We start from the raw sequence: 12,492 nt of genomic DNA on the forward strand, positions 1-12,492 counted from the left end.
AGCAAAATTTCCAAGGGAATGTGAGCACAGCAAAAATAAATGTCCTAGATGTGAACAATGTTAAATGTTTTACTCTCCACAATGCTAGAAATCTGGGGAATGAAGGAAAATTTCATGGGGGCAGAACTCTAATGTCTTGTAAAAATAGACTCAGATCCTTTTATTATGTACAAGGGAGACACAAATAAGATACACATGACTGATCCCTTAAATCTAATTTGGCTAGGAGCATAAAATATTGTCTTTATCCTAGTTTTCAAGTCCTTCAATGATCCTCATTTCAGGCCCCATTCATACTGAGCTATTTGCTCTGGATGGAACTGGGTAGATCCGGATGCCCTCCCCCTGAATCTCTCCAGAAGCAAGTGCCCGCTACGAAACACTTTAATCAGGGTTATTTACTCCTGAATGCCATTGCAGCTCTTAGTAGAGAATTCACATTTGCGGTAACCAATTTTAAAAAAGGCTCCTTTGCTGTCAATCAAATTATCTTCCGCTTTTGTAAAGGTGACGTTTCTTACAGCGATTGGGCAATTGGATGCATGATTTCCCCCTTCCCCCCTCCTTTAAAAAAAACCCCAAACAGGCGCCAGTATGCGCAGATTTTGTCAAATTTAAAAACCTCTTGTGTTGTGGGTATTTGGGTCACTGCAGGTTATGGATCTTCCCTTGGCCCTGTTTTCAACCCCTAAATGCAATCTAATGCCATCTCTGCATCCTGCATCCTCCCCTCCTTGCCACCCCAGAAAGCCTCATACACATGTAATAATAACAATAATTAATTCCTCACCTCGGAATGCCAGAAAAGGATGCCATGCATCCATTGCTTTCCCTCAGCTACCCCTGAATTCCTTAGACAGTAGCAAAAGCATTATCAGTTTGCCAAATTGGAAAGAGAAACGTTTGTAACATTCGCATTGTAGCATTCGCATAGAAAAAAATAATATAGGAAAAAAAAGCCTTTTGCAAAAGCCTCCTGCAAATGCCGTGTTGCTGGAAGCAGAAATGAAAGGGAAAGTGAACAGGCAGCCACATTTTATCTATATATCTATCTGCCTGTAGCAAAAACCATGTGCATAGTCTGTCAAAAATAAATTAAAAAAATAACATTTGTAACATTTGCATAGAAAAAAATAATGCTTTTTGCAAAGTGCCTTGCTGCTGGGAGCAAGGAATTGAAAGGGAAAGTGAACAGGCAGGCAGCCACATTCTATCTATATATCTATCTACCTGAAGCAAAAAAACATGCACATTGTCTGTCAATAATAATAATAATAAAAAAAAATAAAAAAGCCTGGTGCAAGAGCGGAGTCTTGCTCTGTTCTGCCTCCTCCCTTTGACCTACCCTGAACTTGATCCTTCGTCCTGCTCCTTCCTTCTCCTCCTCCTGCTCCCCCGTTACCCCGATTGCCCTCCATGGGCCCCTTCTCTCCCCTGGCTTCCTCCTCCTCCCTCACCCCGATGAAGGGGAGGGAATGCTCTGCCCTCCCTCTGCCCTAAATCCCTCCCATGAACTTGACCTGATCATGATCAGGGACAATTTCATATTTGCCGTTGCCGAAACTGTTTAAAAAAAAAGATCCAGCTTTTACTCTGATTTGAAAAGACCCGTGCTAAGGGGCACTTGCCCCTCAACTGTTGTGCAAGCCTCGGATTCCCTTGTGGGAGATTTGGGGTGAATATGAACTTTGTGTGCAAAAATCGGTTCCTGATCTGGGGTAAAAGGTAGTCTGAATGGCCCCTCAGTCTGAGTACAATCTTTAAGGCTGACACTATAGGGTGAATGTGATTCCTGTGAATTTTGGAGTACATGCTTAGACTGCAGAACACAGCATTGCGGATATGAAGAAACAAATACAGAGATGTGGCCAAGATCCGACACTGGGAGGCACCTGTCCTCAAGTAGCTAGATCTCCAACACTACTCCCCCCCTCCCAAAAAACCCTCTCACCCTGTAAAATACACATCCTCCCCCAACATGACAATTTCTGGACTATCGAGAAAAGGAGGGACCAGCAGAGAAGTGTAAGTGCTCACTGCTGATGAAGTGAAAATTGTTGGATGTGTTGCTGCTGATCTTCCCACTCTCTGACAACCTGGAAATGGCCATGTTGGGGTGGTGGCTGTGGAATTTGTACGGTGTACTTCTTTGTGGAGTCTTTTAGTCACTACATGATTGGAACAGAATTCTGACCTATGTGATGACTGAAAAGGTGACTTGTGATGTTGTAAGACAGGCATACAATATTGTAACTGATTAACAGGATTCCAGACATGTATAATCTTCTGCACTGGCCTAATGGCACTTCAGGAACACTTAGTTAGTAACTTACTATGTAAACTGACAGTGTCAAACACCCTTACAGCCCCATATATGATCATCCTTTGTACTACTGGCACATCCACATTCCTCAGGAATTAAATTGAAGCCTTCTCTTCCGCTGCTAGAGAGCTAGAGACTCTGTCACACATTGAAGGGAATGGCATCACCCTCTTCCCTCATGTGCCCCTTTAAGAAGCTCCCAGTATTCTCCGGAAGGTTGATACAGGCATCTCAGCCCAGGACAAGGCATATTTTTTGGTCTCCATTTTAGGAGGAAAACCAGGGGCACACTAACTTGAAGAAAATGTGTTAGCCTTGGGATAAGTGTGAGTGGGTTTAATTTGGGATGCTGCTACTCTGCAGAATACAATTTGATACTGCTTTAGTTGTCATGGCTCCATCCTGTAAAATCCTGGGATTTGTAGTTTTTTGAGGCACCAGAGCTCTCTGACAGAGAAGGCTAAATAACTCACAAAACTAAAAATCCCATATTTCAATAGCACTGAGCCATGACAGTTAAAGGTCCAAAACACACTGCAGAAATAATCCAGTCTGACACCGTTTTATCTGCCCTGGCTCAATGCTAAGGGATTCTGGGAATTGAAGTTTTGTGAGATATTTAGCCTTCTCTGTCAGATAGCTCTGGTGCCACAATAAACTACAATTCCCAGGATTCCCTAGCACTGAGCCAGGCTAGTTAAAGCTGTCTCAAACTGGATTGTTTCTGCAATGTGTTTTGGACCAAAGTGGTGTCAAACTGCATTAATTCTGTAGTACAGATGTAGCCTTGGAGGAACCAGTTCATCATTATTGTGAGGGGATTCTGACTTCTTATCAGCTAAGGAATAGAGAAATTTCTCTGTTGCATACACATGGTCCATTTGCTAATTATCGATAAAATATTATTTTGCACCAGTGGTTTGTTCTGCTCATAATATCACATTATTTCCTTGGAAAAAGTGGAGGCTGAGGTAGCATGTTTACTCCTCTTCTTCTCGCTCTTGGGTAGAATCTGTCTATACTATAAATACATACATACATACATACATACATACATACATACCTGAAAAGGAGTGTGTCCCCTCCGCTGAATGAGCTTTTTGCAGAGCTCCTCTACAACTTAATTCAGTTAATCATAATCATATTCACTTAACGTTAAGAAACTGAGAACATTAGAAAGGTTGCATTTCTGCTGATTTGACAAAATATGTGGGAATGGAAACACTAGAGACTGTTTGTAAAAAAAATTAATAGGAAACATGGATAATATTGAAGGAAATATTGAAATGAGGATGTAGGTGTCAAATTAATATTTTAGCACATTGGAAATAACCCATCTATCCCACTTTCTTCACATCCTCTTTTATTGGTAATTAATCTACAAATGCCATTTGCAATATCCCTCTAGAAGCCTGTGAGCATGAGCCCTTTAAGCAGATTATTTTCCATCTGGACAAAGAGAAGCCAATACTTTCTGGATCAAATTCCTTGCAATAATCACATAATATTTTGGTACAGTGGGGAATGGATTCCTGGTCAGACTTCCCACTTAAAATCAACTCTCCAGTGTCTGTGTATGTTTCAAATTGGAGTGGAGTAACAATGAATGCATGAAATAATTCTTTACCCAAAATGTCTATTGTTCCTTCTAGATTATAGCAGGTGGAAATGTATTTACCTATGAGCACCGAACTCCCAGGACTAAGCACTTTTCTGGTCCCTGAAGGAGATGTTATCACAGAAGGAATGCCTGGCCAGCTGATGGACAAAATGGCTGCCATGTCATCCAATTGAGGAGGGAGTTGTGGTGGATCTGGAAACACAATGAAAAGGCTGAGATATTATAAGGAAATAGTTGATATTATTTAGTACCATTTATGGCATTATTAGATACACTGGAGAGTCTGCTTCTCAAAGAGGACAATATCTTCTTCTAGGATGAGCAGAATTATGGAAGGAAGGAAGGAAAAAAGGAAGGAGGCAGAAATAGTACAACAAAAAGAGCAAAAAAATCACTCCCCTTGCTGATTTTTGTCCATAAATGGGTGGATATTTGTTAACAAAACCATTTTAATAGGTATAAGCAACTTGGCAGATCTAATGTGAAGACAGCAGATCAAAAGGACTAACCTATGAAAAAGACCTAAGTCTAGGGCCCATCATTAATCTACAAAATGCAGTATCATTGGGTGTGTTTGGTGATCACTTTTTAAAAAGTATTAATTAAATTTAAATAAGATGGGATTATTTGTAGGAATCTAGCCCAAGGCAGAAACATCTCCAACTATTAGAAGCTGTAGAATAACAGCGGTGATACTGATCTTTCATTTCCCTGCTTATGCACCTCCCAGAGGAATCTCTCAGTAGAAACATTGTTGAACTTCATGGGTTTTTCTACCCAGCATGGACATTTCTAAGCTCCCCTGGCAACACTGTGAATTTTCCAGATGACTTCAGAGATAGTTGAATCCCTAATTCAGAAACGTTTGTGCACACTTCGAGGTATTGGAAAAGCCAGTCTCCTTGAAATATGACAGAAAGTCGACTAAAGGCTCTTTCACATAGGGACGTTCATCCCCTGAGGACTTCAACGTTAAGCAATGAGTGGCCTCTCTGTACAAATGGATTAGTTGGCAATGCCGTAGTGCTCCTGTTCAGTTCAGACAGAACACATTTCAGTGGAATCAGTTCACACAAGCCATCAGATATAGAAGTTTTCTGTTTAGACCTGGGTCCCATCTTCAAGATATCTCATCATGTATGTGTATGCAAATAGAGGGATTCCAAAATTCCCCCAAAATCTGAATTCCAAAACACTTCTGGTCCCCAACATTTTGTATAAGAGAGATTCAACCTGTACTATGATTAATAAATGTACATATGAAGCAGGTCTTTGTATCGACAATGGGTTATCAGGAATGTCTGTTTTTCCAACATGGTGCCAGAGACAAAGAGAGTGAGAAAGAGCAAGGAAGGGAGAGAGGTACTGTGAAGGGGGCATAACTAAGGTGAGTGTACATATTTTGCCCTGGAAGTTTGAGTCAGCAGAGATTAAGCACAAGCAAAGCACCAAGCCCTGAAAAATGAGGTCTGCCCTGGGTACTTTTGTGTGTCTAAGGAAGCAATAATACACCCAGGCCCTCCAAAATGTGCACACTTCATTAGCAAATCTGCAGTAGCTTTTTTGCTCAACTCAGCCCTCCGTCTTTCATCTCTCAAGCAGTTGGGAGCAAAAATGGAACAAACGTGTTATTAGGAAGGAAAATCCATCAGCAAGCACCATAAATCAGCTCTAGGAACACATTTCCACTCATGCTTAGGGCCTGACAATGGCTTTCCAAATCACCCAGCTAAACTTAAACTGCCTGCTATTATCATGAAACCCAAGACAAAGTAAACTTCACCCTTCGATGAACTGAGTCCCTGTTTCTGTATTTGTTCTAAAAAATAAAGGCAAGTTAGGTTTATGCATCTGTCAGTGAGGTGTGAAATTGGTCTGTGTCACCTTATGATTTACCACACGGCTTACTTCTCCAATATGAGTGTGACAGAGAACAGGAGGATATTGCCTTCATTTGGGAAAGCTCGCTCTGGAGAAGAGACTCATTCCATCTTCAGCCAGCATGAAAACTGGTGTAAAATTCTCAGATGTGACTGACACTCTCCAGAGCTTGAAGTCAGTGGAAATGAATACAGGAAGAATGCTATTTCAGACTGCAAGTCAGAAATTTCCATAGGTGTTGGTGTTTGTTGAGGTAGGGATGGAATTTTCAGCACGTTAAAAAGCCCACTTTTCATTTGAGGGGGAAGAAGCAATCTATTTGAAGATCATTTGTTGTGGTTACTCTTTTTATATCATATATAAGAACTATTGCAAGGATAGGAAACCTTCTAGATGCCATTTCTGATCATCTGCTCTGCTGATAGGAGTTGGGAGTCCAGTGAATCTAGAGGGCCACAGCTTCTCCTGTCCCTGATAGAGCAAGCTTACCAACCCAAGTCAGTCAGCTCCTCCCTCCACTTTTTACATCTTTCTCTCTCTCTCTCTCTCTCTCTCTCTCTCTCTCTCTCTCTCTCTCTATATATATATATATATATATATATAGTACACAATACATTTTGTTTTATTGTTTTAATCACAATCAATGCCATTTGTACTACTGCAACATAATCTACTGCAACACATTCTACACAAGGATGCCTTTGGAAAATGTTTTGGAACTTCAACAGGTCCAAAATGCTGCAGCATGAGTGCTGACTAGGGCTGGTTATAGGAAACATATCACTCCTTTGTTGAAATAACTTTACTAGCTCATGGTTCCTTTCAAAATATAGTTATGACCTATACGGAGGGACAAGTGTATAGTTTTTTTTTAATTTGTGGTTTACCCACATTCATGGGGGTCCTGTACCCCTAACCCCAGTGAATGTAACAAAGCAGCTATGGAGAAAAAATTAACTCTCCCCTCGCCCCGTTGTTGTTGTGTATGTTCAAGTCATTTCCAACTTATGGTGTGGGGTTTTCTTGGCATGTTTCTTCAGAGAGGGGTTGCCACTGCCATTCTCTGAGGCTGAGAGAGTGTGACCTGCCCAAGGACACCCAGTAGATTTCCATGGCCAAGGGAGATTTGAACGCTGGTATCCAGAATCCTAGTCCAATGCTCAAATAACTACACAATGCTGGATCTTCCCTCCGCATACCTGAAGAATATTCCTCATCTGAAGCTACTATTTCCTTTGTGAATAGAGATACCTATTTGCTGCTGCAAATGCAAATACATAGGAGGAAGACAAATTTTCCTCTTGATTACAGGAGAGGATGAAAGGGTTAAAGTATCTTTACCTGCCTGCCCTGATCCTGTTAAGTATCACCTTCTACCCAGCAGATACTATTTGTAGTTTTTAAAAAAAATGTAAATTAACTACAAAGGCCCGCTTAATACCTAGTTTGGCCTCAGGTCACTATCTTTTATATCCTCTGGCAATATGGTTCTGCCTCTTTGGATTACAGATTAAATCACAGCTGACACTTGTTCTTTAAAAAAAATAAATGACAAGAACTATTAGCTCCTTGAAAGAGAGTATAAATTTAATCTTACCCAGGACCATCAACTGTGTTCTTTCAGTCATCTCCCCTCGGATGTTGGCTGCCCTGCAGGAGTACAACCCTTGATCAGAAAGGGAGACATTTGCAATCAGCAATGACCCATCATGCAGGTGATGGCCGGAGGCCAGCTTGGTGTTATTCTTAAACCAAGTGAGTTCTGCTTCAGGCACACCTGATAAGAAAATGCATTAAAATAAAGATTGAGAGACATACCGCCATCGAGAGACTGTTGACATTATGTACACCCAGTAAGAATGTTGTTGAACAGAACAGAAGTAACCTGGGTGCTTATCACACTAGTCAGTTATTTCAGGATGTGCTGCTTGAAAGCTGCTTCTCCCCTACTTGGAAAGGTAGCGGAATGGGAATGAGCTCTTTTGCATCATCCCTACATTTACACTTCAGCAGTGTTAGTTCCTGTGTTTGCTTTCTTGCACTTGAAATTTCACCACCCTGCTTGTTCTTCCTGCTGCTCAATGATTTTTTGTTTGTTTGTGCAATTGCTCAACTATGCAACGACACTATTATGGAACCACCAACACTCCTATCCAGGTTGGAAAGATGAACAGATACCACACTACTGCCATCATTTTTTCCTATGCTGTTCACCAACACTTGCTTTTGAATACTACTTTTTACCCTTTTGTGTATTTACTCTTTATTTAGTCTTCAATCCTTTCCTGGAGCCCATGGTTTCTTTAGACATTAATTCTTAAAAGGATAACAGTGGAATTGTGTTATTGTGATACTCTCCTCATTAATTTTAAAAATAATTATGCGATACTCACTATGCTGCTAATAACACAACAAAGTGGAACAAGGCATTCATAATCCAGCCATAGCTGGATAGTGAAACCATAATGGGATAAGGGGTAATTAATAAATTATTTCAACTGGGAATAAGATTAATTTCCAAATGACCCAGCAACAACACAGCATAGTATAGTGCCAGGAGAGCCACAGCATCATGCACTAAGATCCAGGCAGTGGTTTGAACCTTGGATTAGGGAGATCAGAGTTCAAATCCCCACTTGGCTATGGAAACATACTAGGTGACCTTGGGGAAGTCACTCTCCCTCAGCCACAAAGGAAGACAAGGGCAAACTGTCAATGAACAATTGTGCCAAGAAAACTCCATGATAGGTTCACCTTACAGTCGCCATGAGTCAGAAATGACTTGAAGGCACACAACAGCAACAGAAAGGTGTGATTAACATAGTGCAATTGCAATATAATAGTGTCATATGATAAGCTTCGTAATCTCTGCATGCTTTTAGCCCAAGTTAAGCCTTAAAAAAAGCAGCATAGGTTCAGAAAATGCATTCTTTAATTTGCAGATGCATCTGGATTTTCTTTAAAAAATACTTGATTTTTATCTGATTCCTACTCCTTCTCTGGGTAGTTTTCACAAAATTTTAATTTAAATTTTTTTTAACATGCCTTGTCTTCCCACTGTGGGACATAGACATGGACACATACACATGGCTAAATTTAATTTTTATTCCCAACTAAAGTAGTAGAATCATTGACATCAGCAGAACTTGTGCAAGTAGTGACTACTAAATACCATTAAAGTCAATTATTATACCATAGTTAGGACTACAATTGGATTTTGCCCCCAAATGGATGACTTAAACATTTCATGTGTCTCCTTAATTCCAAATCACCAGTGCTCTACATCAACAGGCAGTATTGGAGCATCTTCCCTCACCAAGGGAAGTTTGAGCTTCTATTTTTGTATCTATCTGGCAGGGGTGGATACAATGCAGCCTTCACATATTGTTGGATGACTCCATCATCCATCAATACTAGGGAGCATAGCCAATAGTGAAGAATGCTGGGAATTTCAGTCCAAATGTCAAAGTTAAGCCAGGAAAGTTTCCTGGAGATCCTGCAATCTCCTGCATTGCATCTCATTTAGCCCTGCCTCTTAATGAAATAGCCATGAAAAAATAGGAGCTATTGAGTTTGTTAGCAATCTCAGGCCCGTTACAAACGGGCATAAAAGTACAGACTGGGTCCGTACTAGGGTTAGGAAGGGGTGTCACTTCTTGATGCCCCTAACCCTAGTACAGACTGAGTCCATACAAAATGGCGGCGCCCTATGCACACGGGCGCCGCCATGACTACGTCACGACCGTGCCACCTCTAAATGGGGCCGTGCGAGGGCACCTAGGGTGCCCTTTCTGCGGCCCCGGAAGGAGCTCCGTTTCGGAGCTCCTTCCAGCTTTGCGTTGCGGGGCGCAGCCTTTACATGGCTGCGCTAGTGACACAGAGGAGAAAGGGGCCAAGCGGCCCCTTTCTCCTCCTCCCCGCCGCCGCCGGGTGTCCTTGGGGCATGAAGCCCCAAGGACACCCCTTTCCAGGCCACAGGGAAGCGGCCTTTTGCAGCTTCCCTGCGGCCTGGAAAGTGGTGGATCGGGGCCTTGGAGGCTGCCGTTGTGGCAGCTGAGGCCCCGATCTGGTGGGGAAAGGGACAGTTACAGGCTGTCCCAAACGGGTAGTCTGTAACGCGCCCTAGAATCAACTGGGGCCTACCATAAATTGTTGCGCTGTGCGCCTCAGTGTGCCCTGAACTCTGTCAGTAGGGTTGCCAGACTGAAAATTTGAAACAGCATATGTATCTTTATTAGATGCAGAAGAAGGGATTTCACAAAGTGTTGCTTTTCATGAAACCAGGTGACAAGAAACCCTTGCTGAAATTCCTTTTTCTAAACAACTATTAAAAGTACAGGGGGCATCTCCAGTTTTCACTTGGGCAATCCTACCCACCAGCCACAATGTTTGAGAACAATATACATGTAAAATAATACATAATAATAGATGATAGGAGTCGATAAAATAAGCAGGCAACAAATTAAAAACATCAAGTATAAAATATCAAGCATCAATTACCGCCTCCTGATCATTTTTGTGCTCCCTGGTACCTCTCACCTCTATTGCACAATTGTTAATATATACAACTTTTCATTTTGCAATATTCTGGTTGTTTTTTTTTTAATGTTTCTTCTTAGCTCCCATCTTTTTTAAAAAAATCTGCAAACTTTGGCTTTCACCAAAGCATGAAGGATTCTCCCTGCTTTCTCTGTGGAGCTGCTTTGTGAACTGAACTCTTGCAACAGCCAGTCACAGTTCAGGATTAAAAGGAATGATAACCTTGTCCACAAAACATTTCAATGGTAGGACACACTCAAATAGAAATCTACAATCCTGGCAAAAGTCAAACCAGAATGGACAATTATTTAGTACTTCAGTGCAATGATACACCACCTAACACACATCCTATTCTGTATCAGATACTCGGCTTTTCAGGCCCAACGACAGTATGATTTTTCAAGTGATAAACTACCTCCCCCCCATCACCACCACAGTATGTTCTCATTTCTTTTTTTGCAGCTGGTTCCTGCCAGCTCATTTGAAACACAATCCAGAACACCCCGATCAAGGTCCCACAACCAACAAAGTGGATTTTATTTGGATAAAACTAAGAGCCTCCAGATTTGATCTAAAGTGTGGCTGCTACAATCTGCAGCTGCGCTTGAGACAAAGCAACATATCCAGAGGTTTGGGTGCTTTTTTATACCTTTCTTTGATTTACCTGAGTTATTCTCCCCCACTCCACCTTTACATGCTGGCTCAAGGTAAACAGAAAATAATGACAACCAAATGTTCCACCTGTTTGGAGCAAATTGCATGGGAAAGTGAAAGAGAGTACATGGCAATGAACAGCCACTAGGCTTTCCTGTATTCTATTTCATGTGAGATTTCTTGCAAGGAAATGGATAAAGAGAGCAAAATCACAGCAAGCTGGCAAGAATATCAAAAGCTTCCACATAAAGAGACAGGTGCAGATGCAAACAGAGCTGCTACTGCTCCCTGGCATTGACAGTAGGGGGAGCAAGAGCTTTTCTTGGTTCTTGGCTCTGCCTTTTAGTTATTCTGCAGTTGGTCACCTGTAGTGCGGATGGAAATGTATAAAAGGCATAAGGCACTGGACAGAGATAGACAGTGGAACTGTGACTATTTTCACAGTGAAAATTCAGACTGTAGCTTTCCCACTACATCTGAAAAAGACAGTAGGTGAAAAGGAAGTATAAGGGCCATAGTAACTTCAGGTGAAAGAAGTCTAAAAGGTTCCACTAAAGAATGCTGAATTTCTGCCCTAAATTTCCATTCAAACGAAGACCTGTAGAAAGAATCCACTCCTTTTTATTTATGACACTTTAACTTGGCTTTAAATTTAGATTGCATCTTTCACCTAAATATAGGCCTCAAGGCAGCTTGCAGATGGTTCCCCACCGGACTCACTACTACTACTACTATCACCACCACTACTAATTCTTCTTCTTCGCCAGAATATTATACCAGTTACTCAGGCGCGTTACAGATGTGCCGAAGGGGCGTATTAGGGTTAGGAAGGGGTGTGTTAGGGTTGAGAATGCCCTCAACCCTAATACGGACCGAATCCGTATAAAATGGAGGCGCCCGTCCACACGGGGGGCGCCATTTTGACGTTGCGGACGCATAGCATCCAGACGCCGCAAGTGCGTGACTAGCGCTTCACGGCGCCACTTCCGGGTCGCAGAAAGAAGTGCCATTTCGGCGCTTCTTTCTTGCTGCGCCCGGGAACCACGCAGTTTGGCCACTGCAGTTCCCGGATGTAGCAAACGGCGGCGGCAGCAGCAGAGTGCCTTTCTTGGGCGCTCTGTAACGTGCTTCAGTTAAGTATACTTAACCAAATAACCTCTCTTGGCCCAACCCCTCACCTCCACCCATAAACCTGATGGAAACTTTCCACCTGCAGAGTAGAACTCCTCCACATACAACTGATACTCAGCAAAGTAGGTTGGGGGGATTACAGGTGTGGCAATGGTTTCAAAATCATGACTTGGAGTGCATCTTTTGTTGTTGCTGTTGTTGTGTACTTTCCAGTCATTTCTGACTTATGGTCCCCCTAAGGCAAATCTATCATGGTTTTCATGGAAAGATTTCTTCAGAGGGTGGGTTTGTTTTTGGCCATTGCCTTCCTCTGAGGCTGAGAGAGTGTGACTTGCCCAAGGAC

At 42.0% G+C, this 12,492-nt stretch overlaps 1 protein-coding gene across 3 annotated transcripts in view; it reads right to left on the bottom strand.

The window, feature by feature from the left end:
- Positions 1-12,492, bottom strand: part of ADAMTSL1 (ADAMTS like 1) — a 443,438-nt gene that overhangs the window by 27,479 nt on the left and 403,467 nt on the right. For all 3 annotated transcript variants that reach the window (XM_089489382.1, XM_089489388.1, XM_089489374.1), the window contains 2 exons: positions 7,423-7,602; positions 4,002-4,136 (listed from right to left, as the gene is read on the bottom strand). In XM_089489382.1, coding sequence (XP_089345508.1) covers positions 4,002-4,136; positions 7,423-7,602 — 315 coding nt within the window. The remainder of the gene's footprint in view (positions 1-4,001; positions 4,137-7,422; positions 7,603-12,492) is intronic.

The sequence above is a fragment of the Sceloporus occidentalis genome, unplaced genomic scaffold (genome assembly GCF_023333645.1).
Source record: "Sceloporus occidentalis isolate IW3139 unplaced genomic scaffold, rSceOcc1.0.p SCAF_1, whole genome shotgun sequence".
Taxonomy (NCBI): domain Eukaryota; kingdom Metazoa; phylum Chordata; class Lepidosauria; order Squamata; family Phrynosomatidae; genus Sceloporus; species Sceloporus occidentalis.